Source organism: Schistocerca serialis, chromosome 2, assembly GCF_023864345.2.
Source record: "Schistocerca serialis cubense isolate TAMUIC-IGC-003099 chromosome 2, iqSchSeri2.2, whole genome shotgun sequence".
NCBI classification, from domain to species: Eukaryota; Metazoa; Arthropoda; class Insecta; order Orthoptera; family Acrididae; genus Schistocerca; species Schistocerca serialis.
The window spans coordinates 789,001,920-789,024,455 of NC_064639.1; the positions used below are offsets into that span (position 1 = coordinate 789,001,920).

The 22,536-nt window shown below is 46.4% G+C and overlaps 1 protein-coding gene across 1 annotated transcript in view; it reads left to right on the forward strand.

Moving 5' to 3' along the window:
• The first annotated feature begins 884 nt into the window (after positions 1–884).
• The window catches only part of LOC126456410 (neural cell adhesion molecule 1-like), a 119,361-nt gene continuing 97,709 nt past the window's right edge, over positions 885–22,536 (forward strand). Inside the window, exons 1-3 of the mRNA XM_050092161.1 lie at positions 885–889; positions 986–1,185; positions 9,560–9,802. Coding sequence (XP_049948118.1) covers positions 885–889; positions 986–1,185; positions 9,560–9,802 — 448 coding nt within the window. The remainder of the gene's footprint in view (positions 890–985; positions 1,186–9,559; positions 9,803–22,536) is intronic.

The window sequence follows — 22,536 nt, forward strand, 5'->3', positions numbered from 1 at the left end:
ACGTTGAGCATTGAACGTGCCGAGTTTCTGACATCATAGCGTGGAAAAAGCACTTTGGGGAGTCTTCCCGAACGTGCAGACCAGTATCTAGCATATCAGATATTTCCAGCGTGCATCTGAACGTAGGCCCATGGGATGGAAGAGCGCCACCTATGTAACATGACGCCATCTTTCTTCAGTACAGGGTCGTAAGCCGCCACATTGGCTTTCAGTTAAAAATCCATATGTTTATATATATTCTTTCTAGGCACCTGTAAATAGAGGGTCTCTCGTAAACCCATCGTTAGTTGTACGACTTGTAATAAAGTTACGGAAACGTCATATTGGTGGTTAAAGATATATTGTAGCTTGCTTGTTTAAAAAAGTATGTTGTTTCACGGCAACGGCACATTGACTGTCTGTCAGAAGAAAAAAAAAGGGTCTGAGCACTATGGGACTTAACATCTGTGGTCATCAGTCCCCTAGAACTTAGGACTACCTAAACCTAACTAACCTAAGGACATCACACACATCCATTCCCGAGGCAGGATTCGAACCTGCGACCGTAGTGGTCGTGCGGTTCCAGACTGTAGAGCCTTTAACAGCTCGGCCACTCCGGCCGGCCGATTAACTTGAGATCCCCTTATTTTTCTTTATGACATATTTATGGATATTAAAGTTTTTATTTATGTATACTGCAGAGAGCACAGCATGGCTGGGATATAAATATGGGACATTCCACAAACTGTGATTTGCGAGCCAGACAGAGCCGACAACTGCCGCTGGAGCGCGCCACGATCGCGTATACCACGTTGGGGCGCATGGTTTCCGAGCGTTCAGCAGCACGTTGAACTCCGCACGCCCAACGTTGACGTTCGGAAGCACTGTCTGCGTGCCGATGTCGTATGGCGTGAGTCACCGGTGAGACCCGATGCATCGGCATTGGGCATCGGGTCACGGCGACCGCCGGCAGCCGAGTACGGCCTCAGTGGCGATGACTGGATAGGGAGGCGCGAGGGAGCAACGGCGGCGCGACGTGCGTGGCGGCGGCGGTGGCGCGTACAGTGCGTGACGCAGGCGCCGCGCTGCACCGGGGTCGACGCTCGCCGCGTAGCATCGGCAGGCGCGGCGCGTCCGCGGGCGTCCGCTACCTGCTGGCACCTCGCTGCCGAGACCGCTACCAGCTCTGCCCCTGTCTGCCGAACTGTAGGCGACTCCTAGTCGGTATTCGGCAAGCCGCTATAAGCTGTGACATTTGACGCCTGCCCTGTTCCGTCCCGAGGTGTTGTGCCGGAAGCGCCATTGCTAGGACTCCTCCGTATGCGCCCAAATCTGACCGAGCGACGTGGGTAACACGCTGGACTCACTTCAGGAGGACGACAGGTCAAATTTGCCTCCGGCCGTCCATCTTTAGGTTTTTCGTCATTTCCCTAAATCACTTAACCTTCGCAATATCATGCGGGTGGGGGTACTTCATGCCCACCGCTTGAAAGTACTGTAATCTAGTCAGTTTCTTTACATTGTAAAACTTTGAAAAAGTTATTTATTGTTTTTTATTAATTTATTATCTTTATTGCGCCATTTTCTGTATGCCGAGTGATCAGTGTTCGGAGTATACAATTCTTCACACTAAATAATAATCTCGTTGAATGCACTTCTACGAGTTCTTTCCTTCTTTTTAATCGTCTATAATCAGTACATGAGAAGGATGCCTGACGACGGCAGACACGTATATCGGTGTAATTATGATTTCATATTTAAAGATACTAAAAGTACAGTGAACATACAGAAGTAAAGGTGTCAGAAAACGTCGCAACGAAGAGACAGCCCCATAACCAAGAATAGGTAATCTTCTGTTTACAGGTTTATATAACTTCAAATATGTCAGTGCCTGAAGATAGCGAAACGGCCGTAATATAATTTTAAAAAAAGTTAATGCAAATTGTGACTTACTCCAGAACACTCATTTAAAATTTTTCATACCTAGTCACCATTATGAAATAGTACACAATACCGTGATAGATGAAAGTTCTTTTTCTGTTTTGAGATTAGATCTACTCAGGATGGACGCAGTTACACACACGCCTGGCAAATCTAGGTCGCTGCAGTGATAGTGAACGTTAATCTTGCACAAAACGTGGAATCATTCCGCTTTAATGCGTGGGCAATCTGCCGAATGTGAGAGGCAACGCTGGTGGCAAGCACTATGGGACTTAACATCTGAGGTCATCAGTCCCCTAGAACTTAGAACTACTTAAACCTAACTAATCTAAGGGCATCACACACATCCATGCCCGAGGCAGGATTCGATCCTGCGACCGTAGCGGTCGTGCGGTTCCGAACTGAAGCGCCTAGAACCGCTAGGCCACAGCGGCCGGCTTTTGCTTTTGTTGATCTTCATCTTATATCCTCCTTTCAAGACACTGACCATTCCGCTCAACTGCTCTTCCAGAACCTTTTCTGTCTCTGACAGAATTACAGTGTCATCGGCGAACCTCAAAGTTTTTATTTCATTCCTATGGTGCCGCGCGGGATTAGCCGAGCGGTCTGGGGCGCTGCAGTCATGGACTGTGCGGCTGATTCCGCCGGAGGTTAGAGTGTTCCCTCGGGCATGGGTGTGTGTGTTTGTTCTTAGGATAATTTAGGTTAAGTAGTGTGTAAGCTTAGGGACTGATGATCTTAGCTGTTAAGTCCCATAAGATTTCGCACACATCTGAACATTTTTTCTTCCCCATGGATTTAAATTCCTACTCCGAATGTTTCTTTTGTTTCCTTTACTGCTTGCTCAATATACAGATTGAGTAACATCGGGGATAGGCTACAACCCTGTCTCACTCCCTTCCCAACCACTGCTTCCCTTTCATGCCCCTCGACTCTTATATCTGCCATCTGGTTTCTGTACAAATCGTAAATAGCCTTTCGCTCCCTGTATTTTATCCCTGCCACCTTCATGATTTGAAAGGGAGTATTCCAGTCAACATTGTCAAAAGCTTTCTCTAAGTCTACAAATGCTAGGAACGTAGGTTTGCCTTTCCTTAGTCTATTTTCTAAGATAAGTCGTAGGGTCAGTATTGCCTCACGTGTTCCAACATTTCTACGGAATCCAAACTGATCGTCCCCGCTGTCGGCTTCTACCAGTTTTTCCAAGGACAGTAATTTAAACTACAAACATGAAAAAATATCATTTTTTTCCTTCCGAAACCCCGCATATGTTATGGATGTCGGTGGATTACAATGATCGTCTTTGCGTCAAATCCCAATAAACACAGTAGCTTACGTAACAGATAACTAGCGTCCTGCGAGACAAATAATGCAATATTTGTTAAGTCAGTGAGCGAAATACATGAATACTAAGAGTCTCCTCTTTGCGTGAACTCCCTGTGTTTCTCATCGCTGCTCCATCTCTCACCTTATCCAACCACAACACTAACTGGCGACAAAACTCGATATTTCTTCAGCTGTGACATAGGACGCGCTTAATAACGGTGGAAATAAGCTTCAGGTAGCCTTTGATCTTTTTAAAAGAAGTCACCGTCGTAGTACAGAAGGATGAGCCGTCCTGGCTGATTTAATGCCGTTGAGAGCTACTGAAGGCGAAGCCGTCCGTGCACAGACAGAAAGAATTCTTGATGAAGTATTTAGCTCTTCAACGATTGTGAGACCGCAAGATATTCGACCTTAAGAGGAGAGTATCACTGGTAGGTAACGTAAACAGAAGGATGAAATGTTTTCCGTCTTCGACGTGCTCGTATAGTTTAAATGCGTGTGTTCGCTAGCAAGTAACTTCCGCGGGTAACTTCCGCATGCGCGTGCTGAGGTGTCTACGTTAGAATGAAAACTTACAAGTTTGCTTCCACAAGTCGCTCGGGCAAGTTGCGAGTAATTTCAGTAACTTGCTGCAAGTACTAGCAGAAGTGTTTCTACTAGAGTCGCATCGTGAGGCAGGCAAGTGAACGTTCGCAGTGTCGTGCTTAAAATTCAGCAGCCGCCACCTTTATTGTATTATTATTATTGAAGAAAATCGTGACGAAGAACAAAAGGTTCAGAAAAAAGAAAAATGTTTGGGTGAAGGGATGGATAAAGAGGTGCACCTTCAATTTATCTAGAAACATAAATGAATGAACTAAAATCGGAGCACTTGGTTCACCTCAAAGACTTTCTGAGAATGTCGTATGCAAGTTTCGAATCTCTCTTGCCTGTCGTAGGCCTACAGTCAAATATTCGAAAACGGGATACAAAAATGCGGCAGACTATATCACCGAGAGACCGCCTTTTAATTACTGTTGTATTTTTGCAAACAGTATTTCTTACTTTGATTACAATCTACACTCCTGGAAATTGAAATAAGAACACCGTGAATTCATTGTCCCAGGAAGGGGAAACTTTATTGACACATTCCTGGGGTCAGATACATCACATGATCACACTGACAGAACCACAGGCACATAGACATAGGCAACAGAGCATGCACAATGTCGGCACTAGTACAGTGTATATCCACCTTTCGCAGCAATGCAGGCTGCTGTTCTCCCATGGAGACGATCGTAGAGATGCTGGATGTAGTCCTGTGGAACAGCTTGCCATGCCATTTCCACGGGGCGCCTCAGTTGGACCAGCGTTCGTGCTGGACGTGCAGACCGCGTGAGATGACGCTTCATCCAGTCCAAAACATGCTCAATGGGGGACAGATCCGGAGATCTTGCTGGCCAGGGTAGTTGACTTACACCTTCTAGAGCACTTTGGGTGGCACGGGATACATGCGGACGTGCATTGTCCTGTTGGAACAGCAAGTTCCCTTGCCGGTCTAGGAATGGTAGAACGATGGGTTCGATGACGGTTTGGATGTACCGTGTACTATTCAGTGTCCCCTCGACGATCACCAGTGGTGTACGGCCAGTGTAGGTGATCGCTCCCCACACCATGATGCCGGGTGTTGGCCCTGTGTGCCTCGGTCGTATGCAGTCCTGATTGTGGCGCTCACCTGCACGGCGCCAAACACGCATACGACCATCATTGGCACCAAGGCAGAAGCGACTCTCATCGCTGAAGACGACACGTCTCCATTCGTCCCTCCATTCACGCCTGTCGCGACACCACTGGAGGCGGGCTGCACGATGTTGGGGCGTGAGCGGAAGACGGCCTAACGGTGTGCGGGACCGTAGCCCAGCTTCATGGAGACGGTTGCGAATGGTCCTCGCCGATACCCCAGGAGCAACAGTGTCCCTAATTTGCTGGGAAGTGGCGGTGTGGTCCCCTACGGCACTGCGTAGGATCCTACGGTCTTGGCGTGCATCCGTGCGTCGCTGCGGTCCAGTCCCAGGTCGACGGGCACGTGCACCTTCCGCCGACCACTGGCGACAACATCGATGTACTGTGGAGACCTCACGCCCCACGTGTTGAGCAATTCGGCGGTACGTCCACCCGGCCTCCCGCATGCCCACTATACGCCCTTGCTCAAAGTCCGTCAACTGCACATACGGTTCACGTCCACGCTGTCGCGGCATGCTACCAGTGTTAAAGACTGCGATGGAGCTCCGTATGCCACGGCAAACTGGCTGACACTGACGGCGGCGGTGCACAAATGCTGCGCAGCTAGCGGCCAACACCGCGGATCCTGGTGTGTCCGCTGTGCCATGCGTGTGATCATTGCTTGTACAGCCCTCTCGCAGTGTCCGGAGCAAGTATGGTGGGTCTGACACACCGGTGTCAATGTGTTCTTTTTTCCATTTCCAGGAGTGTAGCTCAGTGCCCGCTGTTCGCTCGCGTAGAGCGTATAGTCTGCACAGGTTTTCTTTTGTTTTCCGTTAACCGAATTTTTATGTTGTTCCCAAACTGCGACATCTTCTAAACTTTTACGCAAATTAAGGCCATAGAAGAATGAACTTTTCCGAACGGACCTCTGACCAAAAAGCGATTCTGATAGATGGATTCGCAGGTTTTTGTTAATGGTACCTTTGGAGTTCTTGTGGTGATATTTCCATAGAAACTTGCATCCACTAACACATATTTCTTTAGAAGTAAATTCCAGGTTTCATAGATATAGCTTTAAAATGGTTTAATGAAACAAAATATTTTCAAAAAACACTGAAACACGAATTTCTTTTATTTCAAACCGAGAGACCGAATTAAAATTTTCTGAGATTCAGCTATAGTTTCATGATTTTCATACGTAGCTTCCGTAATGGCGTCTGTAACTGAGGTGCGTTCCACGCAGAGAGCTGTTACTGGATTCCTTTTGGCGGAAAACGAAGGCATTGCAGATATTCAAAAGCGCTTGCTGAATTTCTACGTACGCCTGGTAGTGAAAAAACGCACGGTTAGTTGCTGCGCGTGGTGTCTATCACCATCGCAACAAGGTCGCGCAAACCTGTCTCATCTCCCGTGTGCCGGCCGGAGGCACACAGCTGTTACTCCTGCAATGTTGGAACGTGTGGCCACTCTCATTCATGGTGATCGACGGATTACAATCAAACACCCCGCTGTTCAACAGTACGTCTGTGTTGATGGTGCTGACAAACTCTTCCAAGAGTTGGGCTACTCGAAGGTGTATGCCCGATGGGTTGCTCGCCGCCTAACAGAAGGCCATAAAGAGCAATGAAAGACCATCTCTTTGGCACAATGAAGGATGCACTCCGCGGATATCAGTACGTGGAGGATGAGGAGGTTATTGATGCAGTATGACGATGACTCTCACGTCGACCAGTAGACGGGTACCATGCGGTCAACAGGCCCTTTCAGTGTGCTGGCACAAGGGCGTCGCATTATGTTGAAAAATAGGGTTTTGTAGCCAAAAGAGTGGGGAATAATATGGTGTATTGGAATCCTGAACAAAATCAACCTGCTTTCAGAAAAAATTAATGAAGGCCCCTCGTATGTTTAGGCTTTCGAACGTTACTTTGGTTTCGGCCTATCTGTCTTTGCGCCCATCTCCTTTACGACGCTGACATTTTCGTGCCGGTATTGAAAGCACAAAAACTTCTACAATTTCGAGAAAAACTTCCAGCAACTGGCAGGTTTGGCAAGCAGATGCAGCCAGACGCAAGAAACTGTTTTCACTAACTTGTGGAAGCTAGTTCTGGAAGTTGTCGGAACTTGCGGAAGTCAACTTACTGAGGGTGTTTTTCTACGTCAGAGCACTTTCATAAGTAGCTTCTGCAAGCGACTTGTGGAAGTTAACTTGCTAAACAGCGGACACACGCCTTAATGCGCACACGCTAGGGTGTAAGACAGCTAGGTGAGCGAGGCCTAAATCGAATATGAGAGGTATTTTAACGACCACTGATCTGGTATATTGTCCGGCCTGACTGTGGTCTTCAGGTGGTTTTCCACTCTCGTTTAGGCAAATGCTGAGGTGGTCCCAAACCACCGCCACGGATAATACAATATCAGTCAGTTAAAATACGATGACACAATGAACGAACTTTACAGACAAATAGCGCTCACGAGCCCCCTCGTTTACGTTAACTGGCGACTGTGGTGGCAGGAAGGATATCCGGCCGCATAGTTAAAGTAAAATTAATCTGCGAAATAATGAAAACAGTGAACTCGAACGATAGACTAAACGCTATGAAAGACAGATATGTCTTTGCGCTAGTTGGCACGTGTTCCTCATGATGTGCGACTGCTGTTGTTTTGTGAGCATACCTGTTTATTTTAGGCGAAAGTGACAAGTGCGTGTAGAGTTTAATGTTTGTGTTGGTTCAAATGGCTCTGAGCACTATGGGACTTAACTTCTGAGGTCATCAGTCCCCTCGAACTTAGAACTACTTAAACCTAAGTAACCTAAGGACATCACACACAGCCACGCCCGAGGCAGGATTCGAACCTGCGACCGTAGCGGTCGCGCGTTTCTAGACTGTAGCGCCTAGAACGTCCCCTTCCAACGGAGTGATCATTGCGCCGCGCTCTCACTCCATGAGATATTGCGGAGAGCTACATGGTTTAAGCCACGACGTTAGCACATAAGAAACCGTATGCAGCATCTCCTCCCGCCCTTTCTCGCGAAATCTCAATGACGGTTGACCAAATATCAGGATACAATCAGACTCCAACACGAGTCCTACCTCATTGTGGTGTGATTTAAATTAATTGATATATGAAATTTAGGTCTGAAGTTGCGACGTTGTAACAAGTGGTGTCACCATAGCTGTGCACTGCGAAAGAAAATCTCGTAAAATATCCCAGACTCACTTTTAGTAGATGAGAGAAAATAGATAAACCTTATGATGGCGGTTTTAATGCTTCGGGTGTTATACGCAATCACCCCGTACTTGAATACAACACGCAGAACGTTCATACAACCGTGTCAAACTGTCAGAAAAGTCTTGCCTTGAAATTCTGTTCAACTCCCGCGCCACACTGACTTTCAACGTCAGTTATGTCGTCAAACCGTTGATCCTTCACGTGAATTTCTACGCTTTGTCGTTTGTAGTAGGTTCGTATGGATAACACCAAGTCTCGTCACCCGTGATGATTTTTTTCCAGGAAAGAATTATCCGTGTTTTGCATTTGAGTCAGGCACAGCATGCGTGCAGAACATCACTCTTCGTGTTAGGGAGCCAATACGTGCTTTTTCTCTTCTTCAAAAATGGTTCAAATGGCTCTGAGCACTATGGGACTTAACATCTTAGGTCATCTGTCTCCTAGAACTTAGAACTACTTAAACCTAATTAACCTAAGGACATCACACACATCCATGCCCGAGGCAGGATTCGAACCTGCGACCGTAGCGGTCGCGCGGTTCCAGACAGAAGCGCCTAGAACCGCTTGGCCACACCGGCCGGCTTTCTCTTCTTCAAAACATTTTGGAGAATGTCTTGTGCACTTGATTGGGAGGTGTTGCTCCTTTGCGATTTGCGACACAACAACATTGACACACTCCAGCCGCGCCGGATTAGCCGAGCGGTCTGAGGGTTGCAGTCATGGACTGTGCGGCTGGTCCCGGCGGTGGTTCGAGTCCTCCCTCGCGCATGGGTGTGTGTATTTGTCCTTCGGATAATTTAGGTTAAGTAGTTTGTAAGCTTAGGGACTGATGACCTCAGCAGCTAAGTCCCATAAGATTTCACACACATTTTTTTGAACACATTCCAGTCGCACGTCCACTACTTGACATTGCCTTGTCACAACTGGTTGGTCAAATGAACATCTGTTATTAGTTCAATCCGGCACCGTAGTTACTGCGCTGACGTCGCTTATACACCAGGAATAAAATGAATCTCGAAACTACTTGAATGGACGATGTCTCTGAGAATGTCCAAACCCGTTTTTCATTTTAGTGAGGGCCGGAGAAATGTTTTTCTTTCAAATAGATAAAATCGTAGTGCGCAGGAAAGGTTCGTACTTGACAACTGCAAACCACAGTGCTTTGGGGAACGGAGGTGGCTCGTCACGATACAAAGATGGTGGGCGGAGGGTAGGGGGGGGGGGGCGCAATACCAGGCTCTCATAGGTGAACTGCTGGTGGGAGCAACCGCCTCGCTGTCAAATACCCACTAATTTAAGTCAGACTACAGAGTGTGTTAGCGGCCTTGGCAGCTAAAGCGTGTGCACACAGCGTACAGAATGCTCGCTGTTGTCACAGTGGTTATGGATGTGTTGCCGCATCACTTGGCGTGGAAGGTGCGCTCGGAAGTGAAATCCGGGCCGCGAATAGGTGTCGAGGCTGGTGCGTGTCTGCCCTGCCAAAAACAGGCGCGGCGGTGGCCGGAGGTCGATGACCTCGGTCGCGTCACGCTGGCCCACTGCCTGGAGCGCCCTGGCGTCGGTGATAGAGGGGGAGGGGTGGGGGAGCCGAAGAAACAGCTGCGCGGCGCGGCAACGCGGGGTGGGTGTGGCTCTACGCTGACGCAGTCGTCGCCGCGGCTTTAACGCTTTACATGCGAGTCGCGCATTTTTATACGATAAACTTTTCAATATTCAGACACATTTTGAATGTGATAACATGCCAACTGCCCAGTACACTTCCTTTAATGTTCAACATTTTGACGTCATACTGGTTTTCACAAATGGAGTGATGTACATTTCTCATCTAAATTATTAAGTTTTGGAAAGAGACGTATAGTGTTGTTTAGGGTGGCGACTTACCAGAAACGCGGGAATATTGTGAAGTAGCGGATCAACTGAATTTGCTGGAAAAAATGGCTCAAGATCCAGGGAATTCTGAGAGGTTTTGGGGGAATTGAACTGTTGCTGAAAACAAAACAGGCTGAGATTCTGATTTGGAAATAATCGGCTGTGGAGTCGCATCAGGAAAGGTGATGTACGGAACTGAAGTATTGAAATGTTTGTTCTTCGATCACTGCTACCTCTGGGACATTCGTCGACCTCGAAAATCTTCGATATTGTGCGTTCTCGGGCTCCAGGTCCATTTCACGTAGCGTGAGTTTTAAGGGGCGCGGCGTGTGACGTAAGGTAAATTCGTCATTCAACATAAAAGTAAAAGTAGATTTTTTATAAAAGACATGGATAGTAATCCGGAGACCGCCCGGATAACCGCGCGCGCTAGTACACCGCTCCCGGGATTCGGGGAGGTGCGCGGACCCTGGAACAAATCCACTCGGCCGAGGAACGACGAGGGATGGTCCGCTGGCCAGCCTCTTTGTGGTTTTTACGCGGTTTCCCAACCCCAACAATATTATTAATCCTTTTTTAAAAATAAGAAATCACAAATAAGTATCATATTCTGTACATGTACGATTTCGTATTGTGAAAGGACGACCTATCTTAGTAATAAGGTGGCATGTCATTTGTAAATTGCAGCAAATAAATAAATAAATGAACAAACCACCAGGTAGGTGAATACCGGGCTGGTATCCAAGTGCCGAATCAGTGACACGATTCGCAAACATTTCGGAAAAACTCTCACTCTTTCACACGGGATAACCCCAGACGCAGACAGATTGGAGTGCATTGAGTCCGCCGGGGTGGAGTGGGGGGGGGGGGGGTGGCGACAGGAAGGACATCCGGCCACCTCTGATAAATCCAGATTAACATATCGGCCCCGTGAAGATACGGGATAAAACGAGGAAAGAAAGAATATAAGGAGGAGTCTGGAAGTGAACGAGCATGTTTTGTAGATAAGCAATGAATATGCAGGCTATGGTTCTTTTCAACTGGTTTCAGTGCGAAGCCGAATTTGAGGCACTTCAACAATGACTACAGCGTAGAGAGCGTCAGGTTTGAAACTTGATGTGTTGTTGTCAAATTGTAGTGATACTACATTCCAGTGACAGCAGCTTGTTCCTGTGAGGGTTTCCCATGTACTTGAGGTGACACGGAATGATGACAAAAATGGTTCAAATGGCTCTGAGCACTATGGGACTTAACAGCTGTGGTCATCAGTCCCCTAGAACTTAGAACTAGTTAAACCTAACTAACCTAAGGACATCACAAACATCCATGCCCGAGGCAGGATTCGAACCTGCGACCGTAGCAGTCGCACGGTTCCGGACTGCGCGCCTAGAACCGCGAGACCACCGCGGCCGGCGGAATGATGACAGGCAACGACAGTAACAGAGGAATCCCCCATATCTTACAAAATTGTTGTTGAAACCATAAATCCCGGATGAACTCGGAATATCCGCTAATCAGTGAAGCGGCAATTCAGAATAATGTAATTCTCATTTATGAAATGTAGTACAGTAAAGATTACTCCTACATACAATAAAAATCGTTTCACGGAAATTTGGAATTTCAACCTTGAAAAAACCTGGAGATCACACTTATTGTTCATGGTGTATATTCTCGTAAAAAACTAACAGGAAAAGTTGATAATATTGACACCCAAGGTTTTCGGGACAGTACAGTCTCACTTTGATCGCCATGTCCACATCTCTTGACTGGGATTGGGCAGCCTTGGTCTTGCCGTTTAGATCATAGTAAAGTGTTAGTGAAGTGACCAAGGTTCACATAAACTTCGTTAGAGGTACGAAAAAGGTTATATCTGTAGTTAATAACCGTTCACCCCGCAATATATTCATTGCATAGTCCTTTACCTATCAGGAACTACTAATGTGAATAACATTAAGTTGTATGTGAAAGTACACACGCAAAGTTTCATTCCGTGCACACTGTCATCTTGAATGTTTGACTATTAGTTATGCTACGAGACAATGAGGATATAATGGCATCACGTTGTAATAATATTAAAATACCACTCGTTTCGGGCCAATTCCCTTCATCTTCCAGAGTTTAGCATGCACAACTAGTGAAATATTGTTCTTCAATTTAAATTAAACTCAAATACAGCAAACTTATATACAGCTGTGCATTGCTTGGGAAGGGGTGTGATGTTTGAAGTTTCGCACTTCTTTACGTTAGTACGAGTTGTGCTGCTCCTTGCTTCCATAGTGCGATCTAGTCAACCTGTGTTGGTGGTCAGTAGCCTTCCGCTTTGGTGAATTTTATAAACTGAGTGACGGGAATGGTTTGTGATGGACGAATGCTACGTCTAGATGCGGCCTATGGAGGGAGTTCAGAGACGATATCTGAGCCCTCTGTTATACAGGCAGGTATATAGTGAACGTGGCGGCAAGTCGCGAGTTAACCAATTTTGAGCGTGGGGTGGTATTCGGTACAAGACACATTGGTCATGGGATATCGAAGATTATACAATAATTCGTCTTTCCAAGGTCAGCGGTGTCTAGGCCGGATCTTCGATGTCGCGGAGAGAACGTCTCCAGACGTGTGCGCCGCCGCACAGGACGGCGATAGATGTTCTCGGCGTCTTTCGCGGTCGCAAACTTGAATAAAATCTTCGCGGTTTACAAGCCGCATCACTTCGACTAAAATAGTCGAGGTTTGGACAGCTATCTCCGCCATCGTCATCGGTAACGATGGCGGAGGCTGCTATCGAAAGCTCTTGTGTTTTATTCGAAATGACACGTTTTGTAAACCGAGAAGATTTTATTGACGACCACAGGTGTTGGACGGGCGGACGTCGCTTCTGCAGAGCCATACCGGGCGCTAGACGCTCTGACAAGGGTCAGATAGCCGCCGCTTTGGAAGTGGACCGTCAGAGACCCATTTCTACCAGGAGTGTACGGTAGCAAATGCAACGCATAGGCTTCAGCATCCGACGAACGATATAACATCCAGTGGTTTCCCATGACTCAGTCATCCACAAGGGGAAGGCCTCAGACACGACCAAGCGTTTCGACTCCTGTTTGGCAGGTCGTTTTTGTACAACCTAAAAGTAAATAGTCTTAAGATATTTTCGCTCCATATTCCCTTGTTTACGAAAAAGCCATCATTAAGGTTCATAGCGCGCAGTCCACTTAGAATCGACGAGATCGATAGATAACTGAAAACTAACCATTTTTCGTCATCGGTTATGGGACCGGCAACACACACATTTGTCTAGGAATCGAAGGCAGAAATTGTTACCATTAGTGATTATGTAGCCACAAGGTAAGCTGTGTCGAACGAAAGCGCCACTGGCAGGGCTGGCGAACAGAGAACCTATGTTCGGTCCGCAAATGCATTCTAATTCTTTTTTCATTTGTATTTTCCTTCGTATCGAATTTGGTAGGAATAAGTGGGTTAGGCTGGCCGCGGTGGCCGTGCGGTTCTAGGCGCTGCAGTCTGGAACCGCGGGACTGCTACGGTCGCAGGTTCGAATCCTGCCTCGGGCATGGATGTGTGTGATGTCTTTAGGTTAGTTAGGTTTAAGTAGTTCTAAGTTCTAGGAGACAGATGACCTAAGATGTTAAGTCCCATAGTGCTCAGAGCCAATAAGTGGGTTAATAAGGGAAGCAAATCGATAATAAATAATAACAAAGTAGGTAAATAAATTTCGCGGGTAATTTGGATTATAAAGAATTAAAACGCTAAGTCTCGTTGTGTGAAGTTAGTTGTAATGTGATTCTCCAATGCTGCGTGTTGAATGATTTGTTCTCAGACCGGACTTGGTCATTATTGTGAAGCGAGTTGCGTAGATCGACACATCCACGTCTGATAATATGAAATTTTACGTGGATGATTATCTTGATGTTGGCTTCGTTGTGTTCTTTGGCGGCATGATAACATCCAGAGGTTTTCTTCTAGTACGGAGAAAATTAACTGATCAGACAATTGAGCAAATTAGGCAATCCTCGAAGTACTAAATGAAGTACAGTATCTGAATTTCTAAACGTTTGTATTATGCAACATTTCCCATATTACGATGGCATAGATTGAACAAACAAATCGAATAATACACTCCTGGAAATTGAAATAAGAACACCGTGAATTCATTGTCCCAGGAAGGGGAAACTTTATTGACACATTCCTGGGGTCAGATACATCACATGATCACACTGACAGAACCACAGGCACATAGACACAGGCAACAGAGCATGCACAATGTCGGCACTAGTACAGTGTATATCCACCTTTCGCAGCAATGCAGGCTGCTATTCTCCCATGGAGACGATCGTAGAGATGCTGGATGTAGTCCTGTGGAACGGCTTGCCATGCCATTTCCACCTGGCGCCTCAGTTGGACCAGCGTTCGTTCTGGACGTGCAGACCGCGTGAGACGACGCTTCATCCAGTCCCAAACATGCTCAATGGGGGACAGATCCGGAGATCTTGCTGGCCAGGGTAGTTGACTTACACCTTCTAGGGCACGTTGGGTGGCACGGGATACATGCGGACGTGCATTGTCCTGTTGGAACAGCAAGTTCCCTTGCCGGTCTAGGAATGGTAGAACGATGGGTTCGATGACGGTTTGGATGTACCGTGCACTATTCAGTGCCCCCTCGACGATCACCAGTGGTGTACGGCCAGTGTAGGAGATCGCTCCCCACACCATGATGCCAGGTGTTGGCCCTGTGTGCCTCGGTCGTATGCAGTCCTCATTGTGGCGCTCACCTGCACGGCGCCAAACACGCATACGACCATCATTGGCACCAAGGCAGAAGCGACTCTCATCGCTGAAGACGACACGTCTCCATTCGTCCCTCCATTCACGCCTGTCGCGACACCACTGGAGGCGGGCTGCACGATGTTGGGGGGTGAGCGGAAGACGGCCTAACGGTGTGCGGGACCGTAGCCCAGCTTCATGGAGACGGTTGCGAATGGTCCTCGCCGATACCCCAGGAGCAACAGTGTCCCTAATTTGCTGGGAAGTGGCGGTGCGGTCCCCTACGGCACTGCGTAGGATCCTACGGTCTTGGCGTGCATCCGTGCGTCGCTGCGGTCCGGTCCCAGGTCGACGGGCACGTGCACCTTCCGCCGACCACTGGCGACAACATCGATGTACTGTGGAGACCTCACGCCCCACGTGTTGAGCAATTCGGCGGTACGTCCACCCGGCCTCCCGCATGCCCACTATACGCCCTCGCTCAAAGTCCGTCAACTGCACATACGGTTCACGTCCACGCTGTCGCGGCATGCTACCAGTGTTAAAGACTGCTATGGAGCTCCGTATGCCACGCAAACTGGCTGACACTGACGGCGGCGGTGCACAAATGCTGCGCAGCTAGCGCCATTCGACGGCCAACACCGCGGTTCCTGGTGTGTCCGCTGTGCCGTGCGTGTGATCATTGCTTGTACAGCCCTCTCGCAGTGTCCGGAGCAAGTATGGTGGGTCTGACACACCGGTGTCAATGTGTTCTTTTTTCCATTTCCAGGAGTGTACATCTGCCTTATGCAATCTCGTAAAACGACTCGCCTTTCATCTACCCCATTTCTCGCCAAGTCTCTACACAATGAAATGAAATGAGCGTATGGCATCTTTGGCCGGGAGTCACCATCCGTGGAAGTTCGGCCGCCAGGTGCAAGTTTTATTTCAGTTGACGCCACATTGGGCGACTTGCGCGCCGGTGATGAGGATGAAATGATGATGGGGACAACACAACACCCAGTCCACGAGCAGATAAAACCTCCAACCCTGCCGGGAATCGAACCCGGGCCCGCTGCACCGGAGGCCATCACGTTACCACCCAGCTAAGCAGGCAGGCCTCTACACAATAAAGAGCAGAGATACTGTGCAAAGCAAAGTGTTTACATCTTTGTCAAAGACAATCACTGGTACATATTTAGCTGAATTAATAGAACAGAGTTTGCAAAATTTTATATAAAAATTTCAGAATTATTTTAAATACATGGAATATAAATAATTAGTCGCGAAATAATTTATTTTTCATGTACACAGTTTTCATATGAATTTTTCTTTAGGCAAGCAGACCTGTCGGTACCCTATGGTATCGTAGGATACCGATTGTATCATTGGCTTGATTATATTACTCAGTGAATGTAGACTCTTATGTTTGATAACTAAGTTAATACCACAAAAGCGTCTGATCTTCAGTGCGCTTTAAAATATTGGACTGGAGCGCTCCTGTTTTGATTCAGAGATACCTATTTGAGAAAAGTGTGTGTTCATTTTTATTGGGAGCCGCAGTCGGTGCCTGACCTCGATAGTTGTATTTGAAGTTTGCTTTTTCATGCCTCTAGAAAACTTGTTTATGTTTCTTACCTCAGTCTCTGCCAATCGTGTAGTCTGAATGCCTTGTGTGTGAAAACACGAGAGATTATAAGTTGTATAGGGCGTGCATCGGTCGTTGCCACACTGTAACACGAGCGTGCATCACGTGATGTAACTACTTAGCCAAGTAGCATGAGCCAACTGCAAGGACACTAGCTGCATGAGCACGTAAGTGGGCATGACGTATCCGCGTCATAATAGAACCGTCTTCTGGAACAATGCACGAAGCAGTCGCATGTGGAACGCGCCTAAGGCCGCATGACGGCAGGATGACTCGTGACCGCAATTGCCTTGCATGCGCAACTGTGTCATGTTTAGCTTTTGTTTTGCTGCGACCATTTAGCAAATTACAGCGAATTGAGTCACCGAGCGTGAGGAGCGCCGTTTCGCCGTTAAACAGGAATTTGTATGTCCACTACGCGTGTCTGCGATGATAAGTTTACTTGGCGTGCAACAACGCTGGTAATGAGACGAAATGCGTTTACAGATGCACCAAGTGGTTCCAAGTTGACAGAACGAGTCCACAATAGTTGTTTCAATGAAACTGACTATTACATGATATTTTCATGTATCCTGCACACATTTCATTTTCTTGACCTTAAAAATGCACTGCTGTGCATGACTTAAGGACGAAAGTAATTTTCTCATGATGTGTCACTGCCAAGTAACATTGCTCGATGGAACTTGCACCGCCGGTCGATGTGGACGAGCAGTTCTAGGCGCTTCAGTGCGGTACCGCGCTGCTGCTACGGTCGCAGGTTCGAATCCTGCCTCGGGCATGGTTCAAATGGCTCTGAGCACTATGGGACTTAACTTCTGAGGTCATCAGTCCCCTATAACTTAGAACTAGTTAAACCTAACTAACCTAAGGACATCACACACATCCATGCCCGAGGCAGGGTTCGAACCTGCGACCGTAGCGGTCTCGCGGTTCCAGACTGTAGCGCCTAGAACCGCTCGGCCACCACGGCCGGCGCCTCGGGCATGGATGTGTGTGATGGCCTTAGGTTAGTTAGGTTTAATTAGTTCTAAGTCTAGGGGACTGATGATCTCAGATGTTAAGTCCCATAGTGCTTAGAGCCATTTGTACCAGTTTTTAACTTCCACCTTACATAGAAAGAAAGGCTACAATGTAGTACAGATGGTAACTGTAAGAAATACAGAATGAGGCGAACAGAAATGGCACTTTTTTTCGAATACAGTAATTACGCAGAAATCAGCGCTCCCGTGGTGGCCACAAGGTTGATAGAACGTTCCATTGCTCCTCGAGCGCGGTTGACAACTGTTGGATGTGCTGCGTACGTTTCCCCAACGCATTCCACACCCGCTCGATGGGATTTAATACGGTGGGACGGGTAGCCAGTCCATTCACCGAATATCTTCTCGTTCCAGAGGGTCCTCCATCTCTGCGGTCGCGCATTGTCAACCGTAAAAGTGAAGTCAAGGTCGAATGAACTCCTGGAAAGAGCACAGAGGGATGTAGTATAGTGTCACAATAACGTTGACAGGAGAATGTACCCTGTTCAAAGATTTGGAAGTCAGTACGCCCACGCAACATTATACTTTCCCACTCCATAACACATGCATCACTAAAACGACCATGTTCGACAATGCTGGACATGTCCTCATACGGCGAGTGGCGGCAACACGTAACGCACCCAGGAACATTATCGTACATGATCGTTTTGGTAGCCCAGGAGTTACGGTGTGGTGAACCGCAATGCTGCATCGGCATACTGACCTCAAAACGTCTGAACTCAGTACACTTACCGGTCAATGCTATTACGACACTGAACTCCTTCCCCACTTCGTCTTTTCAGGAGTGCATTCGGTCTTGCTTCATTTTTATGCATGACAAATTGCGACCGCATCGAACGGTGCAGGTGGAGGAATTCTTGGAACGAGAGGATATTCGACGAATGAACTGTCCTGAAGGTTTACACACCGGTGTCTCTTGAGAGATAATGTGATGGAATAGCCAATTTTACGTTACGAAAATTTCAGATACGAGAAGATTTTGAAAAGGAAGGACCGATTATCCACAACTTATGATAGATATGCAGTGCAAGAGAACATTCCCTCACATTATTTTTGCTTTTTATCTATGTATCAGTATATGAGGACTTGTCTCGAAGAAACAATGACAGATCTTCGATGCACAAGCAATCAATGTTCCTCGCGCTGCTGTTGCATTTTCTCTGTATAATAGGTCGATGACTTGGCTGCGAAAATATACAAACCCGCCGCCAACGATATTAAAAAAAAGTCTGCTCTATCCCCCTCTCTCTCTCACTCATACACACACACGGCATAAACATCATAAATAGAAGTTAGTATCGGATATACTTCGTTAGGTTGGCAACAAATTGTAAAACATACCAAAGACGATGAAACACGTAATAGAGTCGCAATATTCACGCTGTGAAAAGCAGTGTACCACGAAATAGTTGTATCTAGTGACAAAAGAATAGTAGTCCACCACAAAAAAGGGTGAGAAACATGGTGAACAGTGTGTGAAAGACGAGAAAACAAAGATGTGATTATATGGCAGTGATAAAAGTGGTAGTGCGACATCCAGACCAGATGTGAAGAAACGCAGATCAGCAAATCGTAATTAATTACTTTTTTTACAAAAAATCGCGAAGTGAACTGTTTGATAATATATAACTAACAAAACTGTATCGTTATAGATCTCACTGATGATGCCTTAGAGCAGGAGAAGGCGAAACGCGTATGGGATAAATAATGTAACTAGCAGCAGGAAAAGAGGAAAAGGCAGTTTTATTTACAAAACAAGTATTTAGATGCTTGCTGCGGAGGATGGCCACCCAAACAAATTTGATATACGACGAGTTGCTAAATTTATCAATAGAAAAGGAATACTGTTTCTAAAATTCGCTGTGAACTGGGAGATATTTATGGACATTTAGCAATAAGCAAAGGAAAAGCAAAACAGTGGTGTCGTGCATTTAGAGGCAGTCGTACAAATGTAGACGATGGGGAGAAAAGTGCCAATCGTAGGGTTCAGATAGGACAGCCTATCTGTACCAGCCTGTCTCATGAGAGAAGCGTAGCTCGTCTCTTCTACGGGTGACTGAGTTACTGCTGTAGATGTTTTGCTATTCAGTCACCGTAATTTATGACATGGCGTGATTCATCTGTGCTGAGCGTAGCGCCGTTGCAGAAATTGAACACTGCTGTTCTGGCAAGAATTTCCTGTGACGCCATTGTATCATATGTTGCGCATCTAAGTGCGTAGTATGAGTCACATTGAAGAGTGCTTTTAATACACATTTTTATATGTGAATATGTAAATTAGTGGAAGGGGCAGAATAATTCCGGTGTCAGCAGATAACTTGTTGCTTCTAGCAGTTATCAGTACGGGCGCTTGTAGACTGGTGTCATTTCATGCGCGTAACTTACGAATAATGTGTTAGAAATACTACGTTTCTTAACAAGATTTTTGTCCTGCGGTTGTGACCTGTTATTCCTAGATAGTAACTGGAGAGGTCCTAAACTACGTTGTAGTTGCTAACAGCAGACGCATTTGCATCTATAATGTCTTAGGGAGTTAAACCATGAGGCACAGATTTCTGCCCTGCTGACATCTCATACGCATAATTAATTCGTTAGCAAATACGTCTGGTAACAAAAATGATTCTTTGGTTGCGAAATATCCGAAGTACATTACGGCGAGGTCTTAAAACACCTTATAGTTTCAAATACCAGAAACATCTTCTCCTGTAATGTCTTTTAAACCATACTACACTTTTAATGAGGATGCATTTGATGGCTTATGTTGTTTCCAATCCCATGTCGACAGTAAATCTCTCCATTTCCGATCAAGATCAACGGGACGTTTGTTTGGTCCCCCCTCCGCCTCAGTCCCAGCTTTCTGCGATGTTTGGCAAAAAATAACATGGTTTTTGAAGTGTTGGCAGAAGAGCCAACACCGTGTTGCTAGAGGAGGCCGAAATGCACGCGTTTAAACTCACGCAGGCTGGCGTGAGGTCTGAAACAGGATACGTAATGAATGCTATAAAGAAAAGTACGTAGCTGCTGGAATACTTAACTTTAATCCATAATTGGTGTACATCGCTCTTGTTGATACATTAATAACCATCTCAATATAACTTGGTGATGGCGCCTTGCTAGGTCGTAGCAAATGAGTTAGCTGAAGGCTATGCTAACTATCGTCTCGGCAAATGAGAGCTTATTTGTCAGTGGACTGTTGCTAGCTACGTCGGCTGTACAACTGGGGCGAGTGCTAGGAAGTCTCTCGAGACCTGCCGTGTGGCGGCGCTCGGTCTGCTATCACTGACAGTGGCGACACGCGGGTCCGACGTATACTACCGGACCGTGGCCGATTTAAAGGCTACCACCTAGCAAGTGTGGTGTCTGGCGGTGACACCACAGTTTTACAACTGAAAAGACGTGTTTTTACAACAACCATCCAATTCCTCATCAGTAGGGATTGAAAGATGTGGGAAAAAATCAATAGCCACGTCGTGGAAACCACAGGGATTGGACAAAAATATGGGAACACCTTGAATCAGTCTTGTGGCGCCCTATTAGGCATGACGTGTGATCATGTGGATGCAATATTGTGGAGATTTACGTACATAGTAATTTTAACTTTTGTCTGGAACCGCGCGACCGCTACGGTCGCAGGTTCGAATCCTGCCTCGGACATGGATATGTGTGATGTCCTTAGGTTAGATAGGTTTAAGTAGTTCTAAGTTCTAGGGGACTGATGACCTTAGAAGTTAAGTCCCATAGTGCTCAGAGCCATTTGAACCATTTTTTTTTAAACTTTTGAGGTGCCAACACATAATTCATGACATATGTTGTGCATCTGGAGATTTAAGGGATAGATTTCGTGTGCATCTGACACAATACGTTTATAATAACCTGTACGAAGATCTGATGACGGTAATAGTTTTACCGAAACCGGTCATCCACAATACTGTGTTTTACTGTGATCTTGGCTAAGAAGTTTTTCTTCTCCTAAGAAAGCATAAAAAAAACTCTTCGTCCGAACAGACATCGGAAGGTCCTACGGTACCGACCGACCGACCGACCTCCGTGTCCTCAGCCGATAGACGTCACTGGATGCGGATGTGGAGGGGCATGTGTTCATCACACCGCTCTCTCGACCGTTGTCAGTTTTCGTGACCGAAGGCGCTACTTTTCAATGAAGTAGCATCTCATTTGACCTCACAAGTGCTGAGTACACCCCATTTGCCAACAGCACTTGGCAGATTCGGATGGTCATCCATCCAAGTGCTAGCCAAGTTCTGCAGCAAGGCCTTTGTCGCGAGAAATGATTGCTTGAACATAAATACAGCTGTTAGCCGATCCTGCATGTTCTGCTGTTGTATTTAATTACGAACGGCGCCTGTGCAATGTCCTAAGTACGTTGAAAGTGTCAGTCATGGACAGAACGGTATTCTGTGTAGTTGTGAATGTATTATATGTAAAAGTTTTTTTAAATTACCGCTACCAGTCACAAACTTTGTCAACTATTGTATTACTTATTTATTTAGCGACATGTTTCGAGGGTTAAATCTCATCTTCAGGCTAAATGGAATTACAAAAACAACTTTACAATGAGGTCATACTGATGTTATATAGTCTTTCGTAAATGCTGTGTTCATCTTTGTTCTTCTGGCGTGACAGTCTCGTTGTGATGTGTTGCGGTGTTTCCATTTCCGTGGTTCTCTTGGTCACTGTAACTTGGAAACACGATCACAAGTTTGTGATCGTGTTTCCAAGTTACTGCTGTGTTAGTGACAATTTGTGAACAGTGATCAAGAGAGGCACGGAAATGGAAACACCGGAACACATCACAACGAGACTGCCACGCCAGAAGAACAAAGATGAACACAGCATTTACGAAAAGACTATATAACATCAATATGACCTTATTGTAAAGTTGTTTTTGAAATACCATTTAGCCTGAAGATGAGGTTTAACCCTCGAAACATGTCGCTAAACAAATAAGTAATATAATAGTTGACAAAGTTTGTGACTGGTAGCGGTAATTTTAAAAAAATCTTTACTTATTTCTCCAGACAGTCACGGTCGAAA